Here is a 17,163-nt window from a genome sequence, read left to right on the forward strand (position 1 = left end):
TTTAGGGGGCAAACACTTTTTCACACAGGGCCATGTAGTTTTGGATTTTGTTTTACCTTAATAATAAAAACCTTCATCTTGTGTTATCTTTTACTAATATTTAAATTTGTCTGATGATGTGAAACATTAAAGTGTGACAAACATGCAAAAAAAAAAAAAGAAATCAGGAAGAGGGCCAACACTTTTTCACACCACTGTATATATATTTATATATATATTTTAATTTTTGTTAGTTTGTTTTACATGCTTTAAACTTTACGACATTATAGGCTACCCTATATTTGCCTTGATTGAACAAAACAAAAAAACCTTGTGGAATAAATCTGTGGATGGTAAAACTGGGTAAAACACATCAGTCGCTGGGGCAATACGTACATTTTATACACTGTTAACCTACTAATAACAATTAAAATACAGAAATTCCTATTTTAGTTTATTCTGTGCTCTCTCTTCTGTTGCAGCTCGTCTCTCAGTCTTTGCATCTGTTGTGCATGCTTCCCTCTATCGTGCTGGAGTGACGATCATGAGCTGTCAACACACTTTGAAATGTTGTACATATGATTTTTTTTTAAATACAGTATATCTTACTATAACTTTAAGCATTAAATTAATAAATGTCAAAATAATCATAAGCTTCAATAGTAACATCGAGTCGCGATACTCGTGCTTACGGAAGCGTCCCATCTCCATGACAACGCAAGACAACCAGAAACAAGGTTTGGCACGGCCTGTGAAATCACTGAAACATATTTGTGTATTTAGTGCTTTTGAACTGCAGTTACCACATCAAGATTCACCAAGATTTGTTTATCCACAAAAAGCACCCGGGAACCGTGCTTTTCAAGCTGTCGTCTCGCCCTACAGGTTGGAAATAATCTTTAAAAAACAACAACAACAACTCTAAAATATGCCAAAAATGTCATAGTTGGTAGCTAATTCTTCCACGATATTGTTTTCGACAGTGTGTAATCGACATGTAATAACTGTTTAGACTTTTTCAAATCATCATATCGTATAATCATCTATAATACATTTATTTTACACTAGGGATTCAAGGAGTCAGAAATGGAAAGTCCTCGTGTTGGTGTGGTGAGAGAGTCCATGCTGCATCGTCCTCTATTAATTAAGGTCAGGACTGATATTAATAATGATGGCTTTGACTAGTACTAGCAAAGTTAACTTTGTAAACGTATTTATCTGTATAGCACCATGTATGAATGCTTTATTGTCGACGCGCATATATAATAAACAAACAAATAATTAGTCTTAATGTATAACGTTACATTCCTGCTGTGTTTCACAAACAAATGGTGAAATTTCCACCTTTTTGTTTGGAAAAGCACAACAAAATAACAACGTTATAACTCAAATGAGCACTAGGTGGCAGAGTTAGTCTCTAAATCAATCTGCCCATGACTCTGATGCTTGTGTTTCTCAGCACTGCTCCTGGAATACCACAGCAGGACGACACATTTCGCATGTCTGCTTTATCTCACGCATCGTTCAAGTCACGTAACACTAATATTAATAGGCTACAGCGTAGGCTAAATCAAGAGTTTTTTTTTTTTAAAGATACACACCCAGAACTTGCAACCCACCCTGGTTTAGTCCGTTTATTTTTAAAAGTTCATACTTTGTTGTAAACACATTAAGTTATGCTCAGAAGACTGTTAATGGTCTGTGAATTCTCGCCTTTTTGTTAAATATGTGTATTGATCATTAAACTTTAATGTGTTTTTTTTCATTAATTCATAAAAATAAAAAAAACAACAACAACAACTGTGAAAAAGATTATATTGCCTCCATGGGATTCAGTGTTCCAATTAATATTTTTTTGTAACCAGCAAATTGTTATTTCTTCTAAATGTTTGAATAAAGGAACTGTGCACATTAATAGCATCAAACTGTAAAGGGTGTTTTCACAATGATGCCATAGGAGAACTTTCGGTGAATCATTTTGTCTTCGTTTTTCTACTACAAAGAACTTTTAGTGCAGTCGAAAGGTTCCATAGATGTTAAGGGTTCTTCTTAGAACCGCAGATTGCAACAAAGAACTTTTATTTTTTAAGAGAGTGTGGTACTGAGATTTGAGGAACGGTGTTTGGTGCGGATCACATTTTTTTTCTCTGCCTTCTCCTCTAGTTAATCCTCTTTGTGAAACCCAGCGCAAGTCTTGAATCTCTAACTAAGTACTTCCGGCGTATCTTTCATCTAATTCTGCTTCATTTCAACTTCATCAAGTCTTCCATTGGAGCAGAAGGAAGAATGAAATGAACCTGCTCAATCCTCAATGTTTCTCCTTTTCCTTCGCTCCCATGGCCTTTCTCTCTTTTCACACTCATCCAATCATCCTGTCCATCCCTGGTGGGATAAGATGCCTCCGTTAGACCTTTGCTTGCTCTCGCCCCTCCTTTCTTTCTAATGTTCTCTAGGGTTATTTGATATGCCCCTTTTGACTGATGCAGAAAATAGGATTACTGTATTTAAATGACTATGATAATGAACTGCGTGCATGTTCCCATAGTCCCACGAGATCAAGGATTTCTCATTCTTTTTCATTGTGAGCAGTCATAGCTACAGGTTTTGGCAATGCGCTGGAACAATGACAGAGTCATCTGTGAGGATTTAAGCTTTTGTTCTTGTGGCGTTGCCTGATGTTGCTCTATTTCTTCCCTATCACACGTCTAGTTTTGAGAGCTGTAGGTTCGAATGTTCAACCTTCTTCAATCAGTGGAGTCTGTCTTTGCTCGCTTGCAATGTAAAGGGAGACCCGTAAAAGGCTCATATTCATTAAGAAATAGGCCAACTGCAGCAAGTCCCTTGTGCTGAGCGCGTCTCTTGTCGACCTACACAGCAGTTCATCATTGCTGAAGTTTTCTCTGCTTATGTAGGGCTGATGTATGGCTGTCCCATGGGGAAAAGGGACATATATCTTAGTAATGTGCTAATGGACCTCAAAGTGAAAAGGAGATGAATTAGTCTGCATCTTGAAGCGAGCACCCAACGTGCGGTTTTCTCTGTTTCTGACCAAAAAGTTGACAGTAAGAAAAGTACAAAAAGGCCTCTCCTCTCCTTTCCTCTCCTCTTGTTAATTCCTTTTTGATGAGGCATGGCCAATAAATCCTGTTTTCATGCCTGTATTCCCTGATGACCAGTAAATTAGAGATCAGGGGAGCAGATTTGGGGCTTTTGTTGTTCTCTGGTGTCTGAGAGAGCCCTGCTGTGCAGCAGGCTGGCTGGGCCCCATTCACAGTCCCCTCTTCCCACTCATTACCATTCGCCTGTGTAGCTAATGTTAGACACGCGGCAATCTGCGGTTCATTCTTAAGCAAATCTCTACTGTAGCCGATACTTGCCTGCAGCGCAAATTTATTATGTATATGTGGTCTGGCCTAAAGCGGTTTTTGCCTGAATTAAACTTAAGTACGTGAAAATAAAAAAGATATACCTTTTGAAGGCTCTGGGTGCTTTAAAAAGCAATATCAGAGTTTAAGACATGGCAAATGAAGCTAAAATTTCATACAGTTGCCTGGTGACTTTAATTGGCCTGTGGAATTTATTTGAATTGCAAAAGAACTGGCCCCGACCTTGACCTTCACCCACCTCAGTTTTACATAGGCATCTACAGTTAGGCCCATGCATACAGTGCCTCACTACCACTTCTGCAAGGTGCTTTAGCTTCCACACGGTCTCTGTGGCAACACAGGGCCTTATTATTAATGGGATCCAGCTGGGACTGCTGTAGACACAAGCACAGAGAGACCGATACATAAGCATGAACCCAATACATAACTGTAAACTGCTTGCATAATAGATAAATGTAAATGAGATAAATAAAGAGACCTTTGGCATATGTAGTCTGTCATAACAAGGGCCGTATGCGTTCATTTATGGATTAAGAGAATAGAAGCACATATATCATTCTTGTCCATGTTCAGCTGTAGTGCTAACTATTTATGTAGTCTGAGGGGCCACTATCAGCTGTGAAATATCATTGCAATTTAAAATAAAAATTATAATAGTATTTTATCACGGTCATCATAAAGCTGAATTTTTAGTAGGCAGATTTGGTGCTCAAGAAACATGTTGAGAACAACTGCTTAAATGTTTTGTTTATAGATTCTTTAATGAATGGAAAGTTGAAAAGAACAGCATTTATTTGAAACAGAAATCTTTTTAACATTATTAATGTCTTTTCAATTAATTTAATGCATCCATGCCGAATAAAGGTATTCATTTCTCTCACATCTTACTGATAGCTAACTTTTGAACTATGGTGCATTTTTCATGTGTTTTAATTAATTAATAGACACAGAAAAAAAGTAATGTTATTGTCCCAAATTAATAATGTTATTGTACAAATTCAGTCCAGGTTAAAAACAGCTTGCACCCTTGAACATGCCTACTTTCTGTACCATTTATTAACATGGTTTAAACACAGTTTGTGATCCAAGTTGTGGACCGTTTTTATTAAATACACCCACACATACATACTCAAGCATACATACATCTAAAGCAGTAGGATAACACTCATCTGTATTGAAGAAGGGTAGCACAAGCTTGCCCAGACACATGCTCCCAATTAGCTGACCCTCTTTATGGAAATGCCTCATCAATTATACCCAAAGCTTCAGGATTTGCCACACATAAAGAGAGTTAGCATCTTAATAACCAGCCAGACTATAGAGGAGATGAGATGAATGTGCGTGTTTGTTTGCATTGCACATATGCGCGCATTGACATTCTGGGGATTTTAGAAGTGGGCTGATATTAATTTAGAGTTGACGGATTTAGCTAGAGAAGAGAAAAGCTGTGATCTGATGAGAAAGTTAGGGTTATGATTCCACTTTCTCTCCTCTCAGCATTTTTGACCTAATCCTTATTAATAAATGTATTTTTCGCTGACTTAAACATGTTGGCATTGTCTGGATTGCTTTACAGCAGTAAGGTCGAAATTATGAGTATAGAGCATGTGTTCCTTTCTGCTTCTTTATAACAGTGAATATATTTGAATTCTCTCTCCATGAATTGTATCAGATCACACTGTGACAAAGATACAGATTCTTTTTTGTGCTTCCCCACTTCCACTTTCTATCCGCCATTCATTCCCTCTATTTAGTTTAGTTGAGATGAAGAGATTAATTTTAAGCCAATGTGCCTGCTGTCCTGTAATCAGGCACCAGATGGCGCTGAACTGAGTTGGAAGAGCGGGATAATAATTAGTGGAGACAGTTCGGTGAGCATTACCACTTATTTTGTTTTCGATACGATACCGATATTTTTCAAGGCAGTATCGTCGATATCGATACTGATACGATACTTCGGAACTAAACTTTAAATGATTAAAATTATTAAATTACTAAGAGTAAAATGGGTAATGATAACCACTTAATTTTGTTTGAAACACATTTTAACATTCAATATGCCTTAATTGTAATTTATTAGGTTATATTTTTGTTTACACATTGTTCAAATGTGTTTTTTGTTTACACATGATTCAAATCTACAAATACTACAGTTGAACTATGGTCATTTTAGTAAAACCATGGTTCATTATCATAAGGGATTGCCAGTGACAGGCTGTTGCATCCATAAAATGCAACCTTTTTGTTCTGACAGTGTATGATTTCTATTAACATTACAGAATAGAACATGATCTATATTATCTTTCAACGTTCAATTTAAATAAATGTAATTGTACAAACTATGTAGGCTACGATTTCAATTAGTTTTTTGTGAAATAACTCAAACATATGTTTTTTTCTGTCCTCTGATAAGCATTGTTCAGGGCTGCCGTTCCCAAAAGCTTTAATGCTTTCTTATGATACTTTTGGGAAACGCAGCCCTGTTTGAATGCACTTTTAGAAGTGAGTGAACACTCTCTTTGATGGATTGGTTCTGTCCTGCAACATTTGCGTGTGTTCAGATGAGCAGGAAAATAGTTCTATCCTACACAATTACTTGCGAACAAAGGTTATTCGTCCAATTCAATGCATTTGTATGCATTATTATTATTATTTTAAATAAACAAAATCACTGGTAAATAAAACACACCTTAGTATCGATATTTTTAGTTTGAGTATCGATTCTTTCGATACTCACGTCAGTATCGATATATCGATACTTAGGATCGATACGCCCATCCCTACGCCGTTATCCTCTAATCATCATCATGGGCACTTTTATTTGTAAGTCTGATGGAGAAACTGTCAGTGCTGATGAGATGAGATGATCAGGCCTGGCTCGCAGTTCTCCATGCCGCTGCCTGATAAGATTAAACCAGTTCCACGGGGAACAAATAAACCTAACGTCTTGGACAGGAGGAGCAGACCAGTTTCATCCAGAAGCTTCCTCTCCGAAATGTGTGTAAATCTAGTAGCAAGGCTGTCGGGAACGATGTCTGGGTGAGATCAAGGGGAAAAAAAGACAAATACCACATGGTATTCGCAACATCTGAGAAAAAAAATCTTGTGCAAGTGTTCAAACAGGACCGGCGATGGGACTGAAAAGTGCAGTGATGGACTCACAGGGTTAGCACTAAGCTAATCTCAGCAGCTCAAGCCAAATCCTAAAAGCACACATGAGCAAGAGAACACAAAAGGATGGTGAAATTAAAGCACGGGGAAATGAATAGACTGAAGGGGTCTCCTTAGTAAGAGATGATTATGTCCCCCTGTTCTCGGTCTCCTTTAGCCTGTGCGAATAATCTGCTCCCGCTGACCCTCGTGTAGCCTCTCCTGAAGCGGCCCTATTCTCATGCCGGCCTCTGGCTCATTCAGCAGGTCCATGCCTAGTTAATGAAAACACTATAGAGACAGATCACCAGTAAATGACAATATAAAAGGAGCTTTTGCTTAACATAATCCTCCACCCGACTTGCCTTTTCTGTTGTCCTCTTCTCTTTCAGCCCTTTTATTGCGAATGAAAGGCCCAATAATGTTTTGAGGGGTCTGATTAGCCGTTTTACGCCAGCGGTCAACACGTTCCGTCAGGCGTCTCTAAGTGATCTCCTCAAAACAATCTGCAGATTAAAATTGCGAAGGGGATTAAAGGGCTGGCCGAGAAGCCTGGTGGCACTTGCTCAAAAGATTGGCGCATTTAAGAAGCGTTTGAAACGTTTCAGCAGACATGTTAACTAGGTTGGGTGTCTGTGAGTTAAAAAGGCCAAGAAAGATTTAGGTTATCTCAATTTGGCCGTGCTTAGGAATTCATCATAAAAAAGAGCCAAGTTTGGCAGTCGTGTTTGGTTTTTGGAGGGCTTTACTTGCTCAGAATGATTGGTGGGAGTCCAGTGACAAATATCTTTCAAATCCATTTTTCAATGTAGACTATTCGAAGCTCAGAATAATGAAGGATTGAGGGTTTTTAACCAAGAATTAAGTCTTTAGAGCACAGCAAACACACAGAGATCTCCAGAGATGACAACAGGCTCACTGCGTTGATTCTTTTCTCCCTCCAAAAATCGCATACGGCAGCGTGAGGAGAACTGCCGACATGAATGTAACTCTGTGACTGACACATGAGCACACCTCCCTCATGTTCCATCAAAGATCAAAGATTTGTGCTTCTGGAGTGCTCAGGCACCATATTCCACAGATCACTTTTGATACATCCGGTTGTCACCTTTGCCGTGGTTTGATTCTCAATTTTCCACCTTTTCGCAGCTAAGCTGCTCTTAAAACAAGGCTTTGAGCTGTTTAACAGAGCTCAGAGAAAAATAGTGGGCTTTTCTTTTGCCCCATGAGAGCTTCTCTCTGAGTAGATGATGATGGGGGTAAATACCCCCTCCAAAACAACCCCCTACACACACATGGTAGGATAAGTGTTTCCTTTTTTAAATCTTTAGCTGTCAATCATCTTACAGTTATGACTCTGGAGACATAAATCATACTCTACATGAACTGACTGGACTACATTGTGCTAGTGATTCAGACTGAGTCCTGACTGAAGAAATCAGCCATCAAGATCACTCACATCAACGTTCAATGGGAATTCGTTTTACTGTGCTGCCAGACACCACAGTCATTTGGGCTTCTTTTTTTGCGGCATTTTTTTATGGTAATAAGTTTGTGCATAATTATGATTTTATTAATAGACACAATCAGATGCTTTTGTGTGCCAGGGTTTGAAGGCGTAGGTCGGAAAACTGCCTGTCAATCAAGAAATCAGCCGCCACTCTAGAGGTCCGTAAAACTTTGACATTGTGATGCATGCATTGTCTTGTGCCGTTAAATGCATCAGTTTAACAGCGCCTTTACTGTTGTGATGTAATTGAGGATGATTGACAGTTTGATTGACAGTTTACAGGTTCAGAAAAAAAGGTTTTGAAAAACAAGAGCTATTGTTCTGTCAGAAAATAGACATAAAACGGCGTTTGGAGAGAAAATTAGATAAATATTTAGATAAAAACAATTACAAAAAAATATATTATTTATAAATATATACATATTAAATAGTTATTAAAATGTACTTTTAAAAAAAATGAAATTTTCATTTATATTTAGAATTGAAGTCCGTCTACATCTGCATAATAGAGAGAGAGAGAGATTTTTTAAATATTGCACAAGTGGGGAAAACTTGAACATATTTTTTACTGTTCAAGAGGTTAAGCCTGGGGAAAGATTTTTCTTATTTAAGTTTATTTAAAAAATGTAATAAATACAAATATTTAATGAAATAGTGTACTTATGTTTTTTTTTAATCTCATTATATGTTTTCTCTATAGCCAGCTCTTGGAAAGACCAAGTCGAGAGGTTTGTCCTATCCGGGACCTGACTTTGTTTTTGGGACAGCGACCACAGTTCAGGATGGAGGAGTGCCAGAGGGTAAGTGACAAAACAATTTTATAAAATAGACACTATATTTGCCTTTAAAACTGTACCACTGTTGGCTTTACATTTGAAACCTCATCATTATGATTCAGTCATTATAAAGCTCCATCTACACTAACTCAAAGCCTTTTGTTTATGAGACACCACTCCCGTTCCCCCTCAACGCTTGTCACAGGATGATGTCACAGTGCGTTTTCTTGAGTAAGTGTCCCCTCAGGCACTTAGCCTGTGCTGTCAGTGCGCTTCTGTTAGCATACTAAACTGTGCCTGGCTTCTGCACTGGCTCCTCGTCTCACACTTTAATTATGCACTTCCAATGGACGACAGGCAGTGACTGCAAGTGTCAAGCCCTTATACAGTCCCGTAACCTATGATACAGTTCTAGGCTGAGGTTACCCTGTCATGCTCATCTAAGCTTACTCATCACAAATCCTTATGTAACTATTATTGCAGAAAACACCCAAATCGGATCTCTACTTGGTTCTGAACATGTCAGTCAGAGCCTTGCTGGAGCCCATGCCTACTTTTATTTCCCTGGTGATCTGTCTATGGCTGTATCTATTAGTTTGAATACTGCTAATATTTCTAAGTTAAGCGTTTAGAACAAGGTAGAAGTATATGTCATTTATTTGAAAAAAACTCAATTTTTTGCTACCAATTTAAGTAATTTTAAGTTAATTTAACTTTTAACATTATTATTATATAGTGATATTTGTCTAAGAAGTCTCCAGAAGTCTTTTGGTACAAAAAATTATGACTTATTTAGGCCTATAAAACCAGTGTGTATTGCATCCTCAGAGTCCAAAGCTCCCACATTGCAAGAAAAATAGTATTTTAAGTGATAATAATCTTTTAACAAGAAATTTACTTTAAAAGCAAAATGATGTATGATTTCAGAGAATATTTCCTGAATTAAGTTTTTCTAACACTGTTGGCAAATTGTTTTTCTTGTTTTATGCATTGCATTCAGTTTCAGATGTATCATCTAGCAAGTCTTTGTATCTTCTGCAGTTTTGCTTCTCAAGTAAATGTATCTTCTTTTGATATTTTTAAGGAAAAACAAGAGGAAAATACTGATTAGAAAAACTTGTAGTGCCTTCTAATCCTTCTCATCAAAGGAATTTTGTGTGCTGAATTAAGTCTTCCTTGATTTCATAGTATATTTCTGCTGTGATTTCTCTCTCTCTTTAATATTTAGCTATCTCTAGCTGGCACACTCACACTATGTCTACCAGAAACAGGGAGGCTGAGAGGGATTTTATCGCCCTTAATCGAGAAGGGGTCAGGTCAGGCTTGGTTACTGCTAAAGAGCTGCACCAGTACCGTGCCACCCATGACATTCGGCGCCAGCCGTTAACCAGAGAGGGGTTTCGCAGGTCTGCCCCAGCTCGCATACCACCAGATGCTTCGTTTGGAATTACTAACAGGTGAGTGTATAGGTGTGTTCACCATTATAGTCTCAGTCTAATCTCAATCAAAGCTGTGCTGAGAGGAATCAGAAGGAAGCAAATAATTATTTTTAGTGAAAACAATAATTTACACTTTCAAAGAAAATAAGAATACTAATATTCCTATCAATAAGGCTGTTACTACATTATTTAAAAACTCACTAATACATTTTTATAAAGAGGAAGAAACCGTTTGTAAATCTCTACATACTGATATGCATTTTAATGATACCTCCCTCTGCCTCGGCTTTGTCTCTTTCCCACTGTCTGTTTACATCTCCCACCCACATATACACACCCTCACGTCAGATATAGGCAGTGAATCAAAACATTCAAAAACACTTGGCACCGCACAGGAAGAATTTTATAGTCTGCCACAAAGCTTTGTCTGTAAGAAAATGTCAATAAAACTTTTCATAAACATATTCAGTAGCATTGCAGGGATTATACACCATTACATTTTAGATATTTAACAATAACATTTCTTAAATTAATAATAATCATTTTGGGGGAATTATTTTGAAAATAATCATTATATTTTAAGAATTTTGTTTTGCTTGGCTGCAAATTATAGCCACTAGCCAGCCATGTAATTAAGCATTTGAATCGGTATTAGATTGAATAAATGCACCTACTTACCAGCCTTTCAGCAAATCATTTAGGACTTCTGGGTGAATAGTATTTCTGTAATTAATATTCATGAGCCAGTAATCAGTTCTGTACTGTAAAAAAGGAATTGTTACGCAAATTGATGCATACTGATTTTTTGGTTGTTTATTGTCTTAAGACTACTTTTTGTCATTTCGCATTTGTTCATTTACTAAATGCAAAATGTGTCATTCAGCCAATAAATGAATTGAGGCAACCATGGATTTCTTGTTCAGCAAATGTTCATTTAGTTATACAATAACTTATTGATCTAGCATTTTGTAGTCACATTCTTTACCAAGCAAAAATGCTGTACACAGACTTCAAAATTTGACACAAAAATCTCCAGGTGAGAATAAAAAAATAAAAAAAAGACAGCAAAACAATAATCCTACAACAATAACAACATAATTAATTAATGCAATACATGCTTGGAACTCACAACCCCAGTATAGTTGAATCTGTAAACTGGAAAATATCTAGTTGCTTTTACTCGCCTGGATATATTGAGGGAGCAGATCTGTAAATGGGTCTATGAAAACCTATTTACAGATCTGTATGCCATTCTTGGGAATCAGAGTTGGGTGGGTGTTGATCAACTTAGAAAGTGATTATTAGGGTGTTTTGTTTTTCTGGACGAGGCAAAAGGCAAGAGCAGGAGAGTGATAGAGGTACAGAATTGTATATCTGTAAGAAACAGAGAGAAAGAGGGAGAAGGAAGGGAGAGAGCTCTGTGCCCACTGAGATATGACATGAGCACTCTGCTGAGAGCACAGGTAAGATTATTACAGCGGTCCGCAGCGCCACAAGCTCCCTTCACTCCTTCCTTCTGCCTTATTTTTTGTTCTCGTCCTCTTGGGCCTTGATACTGTTGAAATGGAGCTGAATTATTTAACTGAAAACACAGCTTTGTGTCCAGACTTTCTCTCTTTCGCACACACACACACTTGATGTTGATACAGCCAGTGTGAAAAGTGCTAGGTGAGAGTGTGTTTCAAGAGCCAGTCAGGAGGGAGGAGGTCTGAAACAATGAGAGGTAAGATCAGGGGTCCACAGGGACTTGTTTGGCCCTGCACTCTATCCATCAAATGCTGTTTGCCAATGCCACGGTTCAGCCCTAATGAGGGTGTGCTAGGATCCTTGCACAACATGTCACCATCTCCATACACACACAATAAATACAGCACACACATGCACACAAGAGGTATATATCTGGAGATATAAGAATGTTTGTTTTCACAACTTTACACCTGGCAGTCCAAGATCAAATGCCAGTGAAAGGGAAGTGCTCGGCATTCCATTGCACTACCCAGAACCTCATCCAGTGTTAGGATGATTGAATTGGGAGGCTCCCTTAGCTGCCTATTTAAACTCATTAGGATGTTGAACCATTGATCACAACGCCCAGATAGAATATGCATAACGGCATAGGGTACATATACTGGTGATTATGAGTTTGATATATCACTGTTCTACTAACATACTGAACATTATTATATAAACAGCAGCAGAATATGGTTATCAGTCCCAGTGTTGGGCAGTAACTTTTGCAGTAACTAGTAGTGTAACTAATTTTTTAATAAGATTTTAGTAATAACATTACAGTTACCATCCATAAAACAGCTTGTTACTTAGTTACTTTTGATGCCTCAACCCCTACTGATTTGAAATCCAACAATCCAGTAATTTTGATGACTTGCACAGGCACATGAAGTCACCAGTGCTGCAGGCAAGCTTGAAATATGGAAAAGTATTGCCATTACATTGATTTTGTCATGAGAAAAAATGATCTGAACACTGATGTGTAAGTTGTGGCATTATTTTACTCTGGCATTACATGGCTTGCCCACCCACATCCCTCTGATCCTGATATAAATTGTATTACTAGAATTAAAAATCTTTTTAGAAAACATATTTTCACTTTTGTGATCTCTTTTGATAAAATACATAATGAAATAGAATTGTATATGGGTAACAGATATTATAGCAACAATCTAACTTCAAACTACACAATTAATGAGAATAATACAACACTTTTACTTAAACGTTACTATCAATCACCATTGAGTATTTGAAATAACTCCTGACTGCGATCCAATGTGAATTTATAGCGTTGGAATTTTGGTTAAATTATGAGAAATATAGCCTATTGTTAGTAACATTTTAGAATAATTTTTATGGGGAAGATAAGCAATTACAACGTCTGTGGGTGAAAGAATATATATTCTTATCTTAAGAATAATAATAGTGTAACTAAACCAGAAAATAATAAGTAACGTAATATTATTAGGCCTACTTTTGAAAGGAGTAACTAGTAATGAGAAATAAATTAATTTTTTTGAGTAACTAGCCCAACACTGGTCAGTCCTGTTTTAGAAAGATAATGTTTCTTTACTAGAGTGACAACCATATTCTGTAACCGAATTTAAACACGTTCGTGCATTTTCTGGACTCAGAAAACATTAAAGGGATAGTACACCAAAAAGTGAAAATTGTGTGATGTTTTACTTACCCTTGTGTCATTCCATGACCTCGTGCCATGCATGATATACTTTCTTCTGCAGAACACAAAATATATTTTAAAGAATGTTGGAAACCAAACAGTTTTGGTTACCACTGACTTCCATTAGGCCTCAAAATATTATATTTTATGTTCCCAAGAAGAAATAAAGTCATACAGGTGAGTAAATGATGAGAGAATTTTCATTTTGTGAACAATCCTTTTATTGTCAAATTTGATTATGCTTTTATCTACCAAAACAAGTGTAAATCACAGAATTCTTAATATTCAGATGTGGGCAACCTAAGAAAACGGTTTTGTTCCATTTTAGACCATCCACCCCAATCTCAGAGCTCATGGAGTATAAATATGCTCAAAAATGGCTGGAAGAGCAGCAGGCCAAGGACAAAATCCTGCAGGCCCATCGGCATAAGAAGGTCTGTTGAAGATATCACAGAATGACTTTAATATTAACCTCCGCTTCTGAGAAGAGTGATTAAGCTGTAAGTGTCTATTGAATCCTTCACAGGCTCAGCTTGGACGTATACAGGATACACGAACAACCATGCTCCGCAAGAGTCGCCCCTTGCCCGAGGCCCCATCCATGTGGAAAATGCCTCGTTTCCAGCAGGTGAAAATTCCCTTAGTGACTACTAATTCATTTTCACTCTGTAGTCTCTGAGCTATTTTTTCTTCCACACCTAATTGGTCTACTTGTTTTTTAAATAATACATAATTATATTTGTGGCAACTATATGCATTTTATATTAAATTATTTTTTTCATTCAGTGGTTTAGTTGACTCCCACTGGAAGGATAGACAGGATCAGTGTACTGTGTGTGTGTGTGTGTGTGTGTGTGTGTTTGTACATGCATGAGAGAGAGAGAGAGCGAGAGTGTGTGTGTGTGTTGTGACAGTGTGAAGTATAAGGATGCCTTGCTGAAAAATCTACGCTGAAAGTAACAATATCTGCCTCAAGCCCTTACGATTGTTCACATGTACACTAACCCCTTCAGTATTGGTCCCTCTGCTAGCCTTAATGCAAAAGCACCAAGTAAATCAAAAGTGCTTTGTTTTTATTGGTCTTTTGCGTTGACAAGCAGACTACCAGCCTGACAGCTCTACCTGTCAGCGGTGCATGGAAATTCTCTATTGACAATCCCCAATGCTTCCAATTATGAAGGAATCAGACTCCTGCTGAGCTAATGATGGCCCTTACACACATCCAAAGACACCTTTACAAGCACTGACGGAACACCACAATACATATGCACTAGCCACAGTATTTATTTACACAGGGCTCCGGACTCTGAGTAAAAAATGTCGCAAATGCAACAAAAAGATTAAATAATTTAAAAAATGATTTAAACCAAGTTGAGGAAGTTTTGTCCATATGTGATATCATCTTGTTCTAGTGTGAGTCGCTGTTTCTTGCACACAACAACAAACACAGCGTGAGACCACAATCATTCATGTCTGATACATGAAAAATTATTTTTAATGAATCAGCCAAAAAGATTCATGAAATGGCTACAGACCTGAACTTATGTCAGATTTGAAATGAAATGGAGAAATTAACTTTAGGTTTGTGACACTTTTTATTGATGTTAATTTGACAGTGTGTTGAATAGAAATATACATTCATAACAGTTTTGTTGGCCAAATTAATGTTGTTCTATTATTGGTTATTGAGAATGATATTTGGTTGTAAAACATCAAATTGGAACAAATGTATACAGTATTTAAGCCATCATATTACACAAAAGTGACTGTTGTAAAAACGTTTTAAAAGCTGTTGTTTTTAATTTAAAAGCCTTGAGAATTAAAGATTTTAGCAAATTTATATATATATATACAAATTTTGCTTCTAATATTTCATTTTAGGATCCAGTCGGTACCTCGCTTTTTTTTCGTATCACACAAATATAGGAACATAAAAAAGCATAAACACAACAACATGGAGATATATTTATTATATATTTATATGCACATGGTTAAACATGAATATTATTGTTGTACGGTGCATATAAGCTATCTCTCACACACAATGATATACCATACTGCTATTTTTTTCCTTTTAACTCTTCCCATGCACCCCTCCACCATCCTATTTTTCCTCTCTGTCTGAATTTCCTCTGCAAATTACAACCCCCTCCCCAACCACACACACACACACACACACACACCCCGTGGCTGCCTGTCCTGTCGTCCACCCTCAGTCGGCTCTAATGAGGGAGGGAGAGTGTTATTTTGGTTGCACGCCTGCGCTAAATTCTCTCTTGTATGACAGCTGATGGAGAGAGAGGAGCGTTAACCTTATAAAAGATTTACCTCTGCTCATTACAGCCTGTCAAGTAGCTGTCCTGATAGCACCAGGTTCGACATTTGCATCCTTGACTCTCTTCTTCATTCTACACTCATTTTCTTCATTCCTGTTGTTTGTTTGTTTGTATTGTCACCTTCCTTTACATCTCTTTCATTCCACCTTTCTTGAGACGTGTGTTCCTCCTATTAATTCAAAAAGGTTTGGAGGTGTCAAAAGTGTTTGTGGGAGGCAACAGATTTTTTAGAACAGAAAAAGGAAAAAATATAAACAAATAAATATATTTAAAACATGATGTGACGCGTGTTTTTTTCTGTTCAGAAGCATGCCATAAACATGGCAAACATATAAAATAGAAATTTTCATACATATTTTTCTTACATATCTGCCTGTTTTGAGCCATTGTTCAAATTATAAATGTGCTGTTCCAACAAGTTCTATTATTTAATAGCTGTCAGTATACATTTTTACGTACCAGCTTAGATGCTACAGAAGTAAAACATGGGCAAAGCGTCTCTGCTGCCTTTTACAGGGATATGTTTTTTAATGTTCGACTATTCTGACTGCACTTTTGTGTATCAAAACAGAAAGTCTTCCAGGTTCCAACAGTGCCATCCATGTTACTTTTTTCTGTCATTCATATCTTTTTGTTTTTGGTGTTGAACTGCAATGAGCCTAAATCTATTTTCCTACTCTAGGACGATTGATCAGATCCGATGAGATTACACACTCTTTTTCCTACATTTTATATTTCATTTCTTATATATATTTCATATATATAATAACCAAACGTACACTTATATCTCTTCCTACCCAGACAGCATCCCAGTCTGCTAAAAGTCAGTGTAAGATTTATGGGATACTCTGTTTTGTATTCTGTAGGTGGGACCAGCTCTGGACACCTTTCGAGATCCTGAAGCCCGGAAGAAAGCCATGAGTGCCCACCACTCAGAGTCTGCAAGCAGGAGAGGGATTCTGGGTCAAGGCACTTACACAGTGGATTAACAGAGCTAAAATTATTAAATTTCAGCCGCAGCGCCTATGTGAATCCGGCTTCTTCAAGTATTAATCTCTCAATAAAAAAAATGTGATGTAATTTAATTTTTTATTATTTTGTCTACACATATATATAGTTTATATATATATATATATATATATATAACATTTCTGAAAATGTGAATTTAAATTGAATAAAAGCCTAAGTGTTATCAATACAAATGTATCATTTTATAGGTATCCCTGGGATATCTGAGAGTAGGGGTGGGGTTTAAAAACCCTGGTTTAGATGTTGGTTTGAAAGAGGAAAAAGAAACAGTGGTAAAGTGGTGAATGCAAAATCTAGCACCCTGTGCAGGATCCACATGTCACGTATTACGTGTCTGCGATTTATTTAGAAGAAAAGAGGGAGGGTTG

General features: G+C 37.1%; 1 protein-coding gene across 1 annotated transcript; it reads left to right on the forward strand.

Moving 5' to 3' along the window:
- The first annotated feature begins 619 nt into the window (after nt 1–619).
- Nucleotides 620–16,798, forward strand: cfap77 (cilia and flagella associated protein 77). Its single transcript, XM_016289805.1, has 7 exons — nt 620–864; nt 1,048–1,128; nt 8,726–8,825; nt 10,030–10,258; nt 13,759–13,864; nt 13,957–14,058; nt 16,633–16,798. The coding sequence occupies exons 2-7, from the start codon at nt 1,066–1,068 to the stop codon at nt 16,753–16,755; spliced, it is 723 nt and encodes a 240-aa protein (XP_016145291.1). The 5' UTR covers nt 620–864; nt 1,048–1,065; the 3' UTR covers nt 16,756–16,798.
- The last annotated feature ends 365 nt before the right edge of the window (nt 16,799–17,163 follow it).

Source organism: Sinocyclocheilus grahami, unplaced genomic scaffold (genome assembly GCF_001515645.1).
Source record: "Sinocyclocheilus grahami isolate Dianchi unplaced genomic scaffold, SAMN03320097.WGS_v1.1 scaffold12.1, whole genome shotgun sequence".
NCBI classification, from domain to species: Eukaryota; Metazoa; Chordata; class Actinopteri; order Cypriniformes; family Cyprinidae; genus Sinocyclocheilus; species Sinocyclocheilus grahami.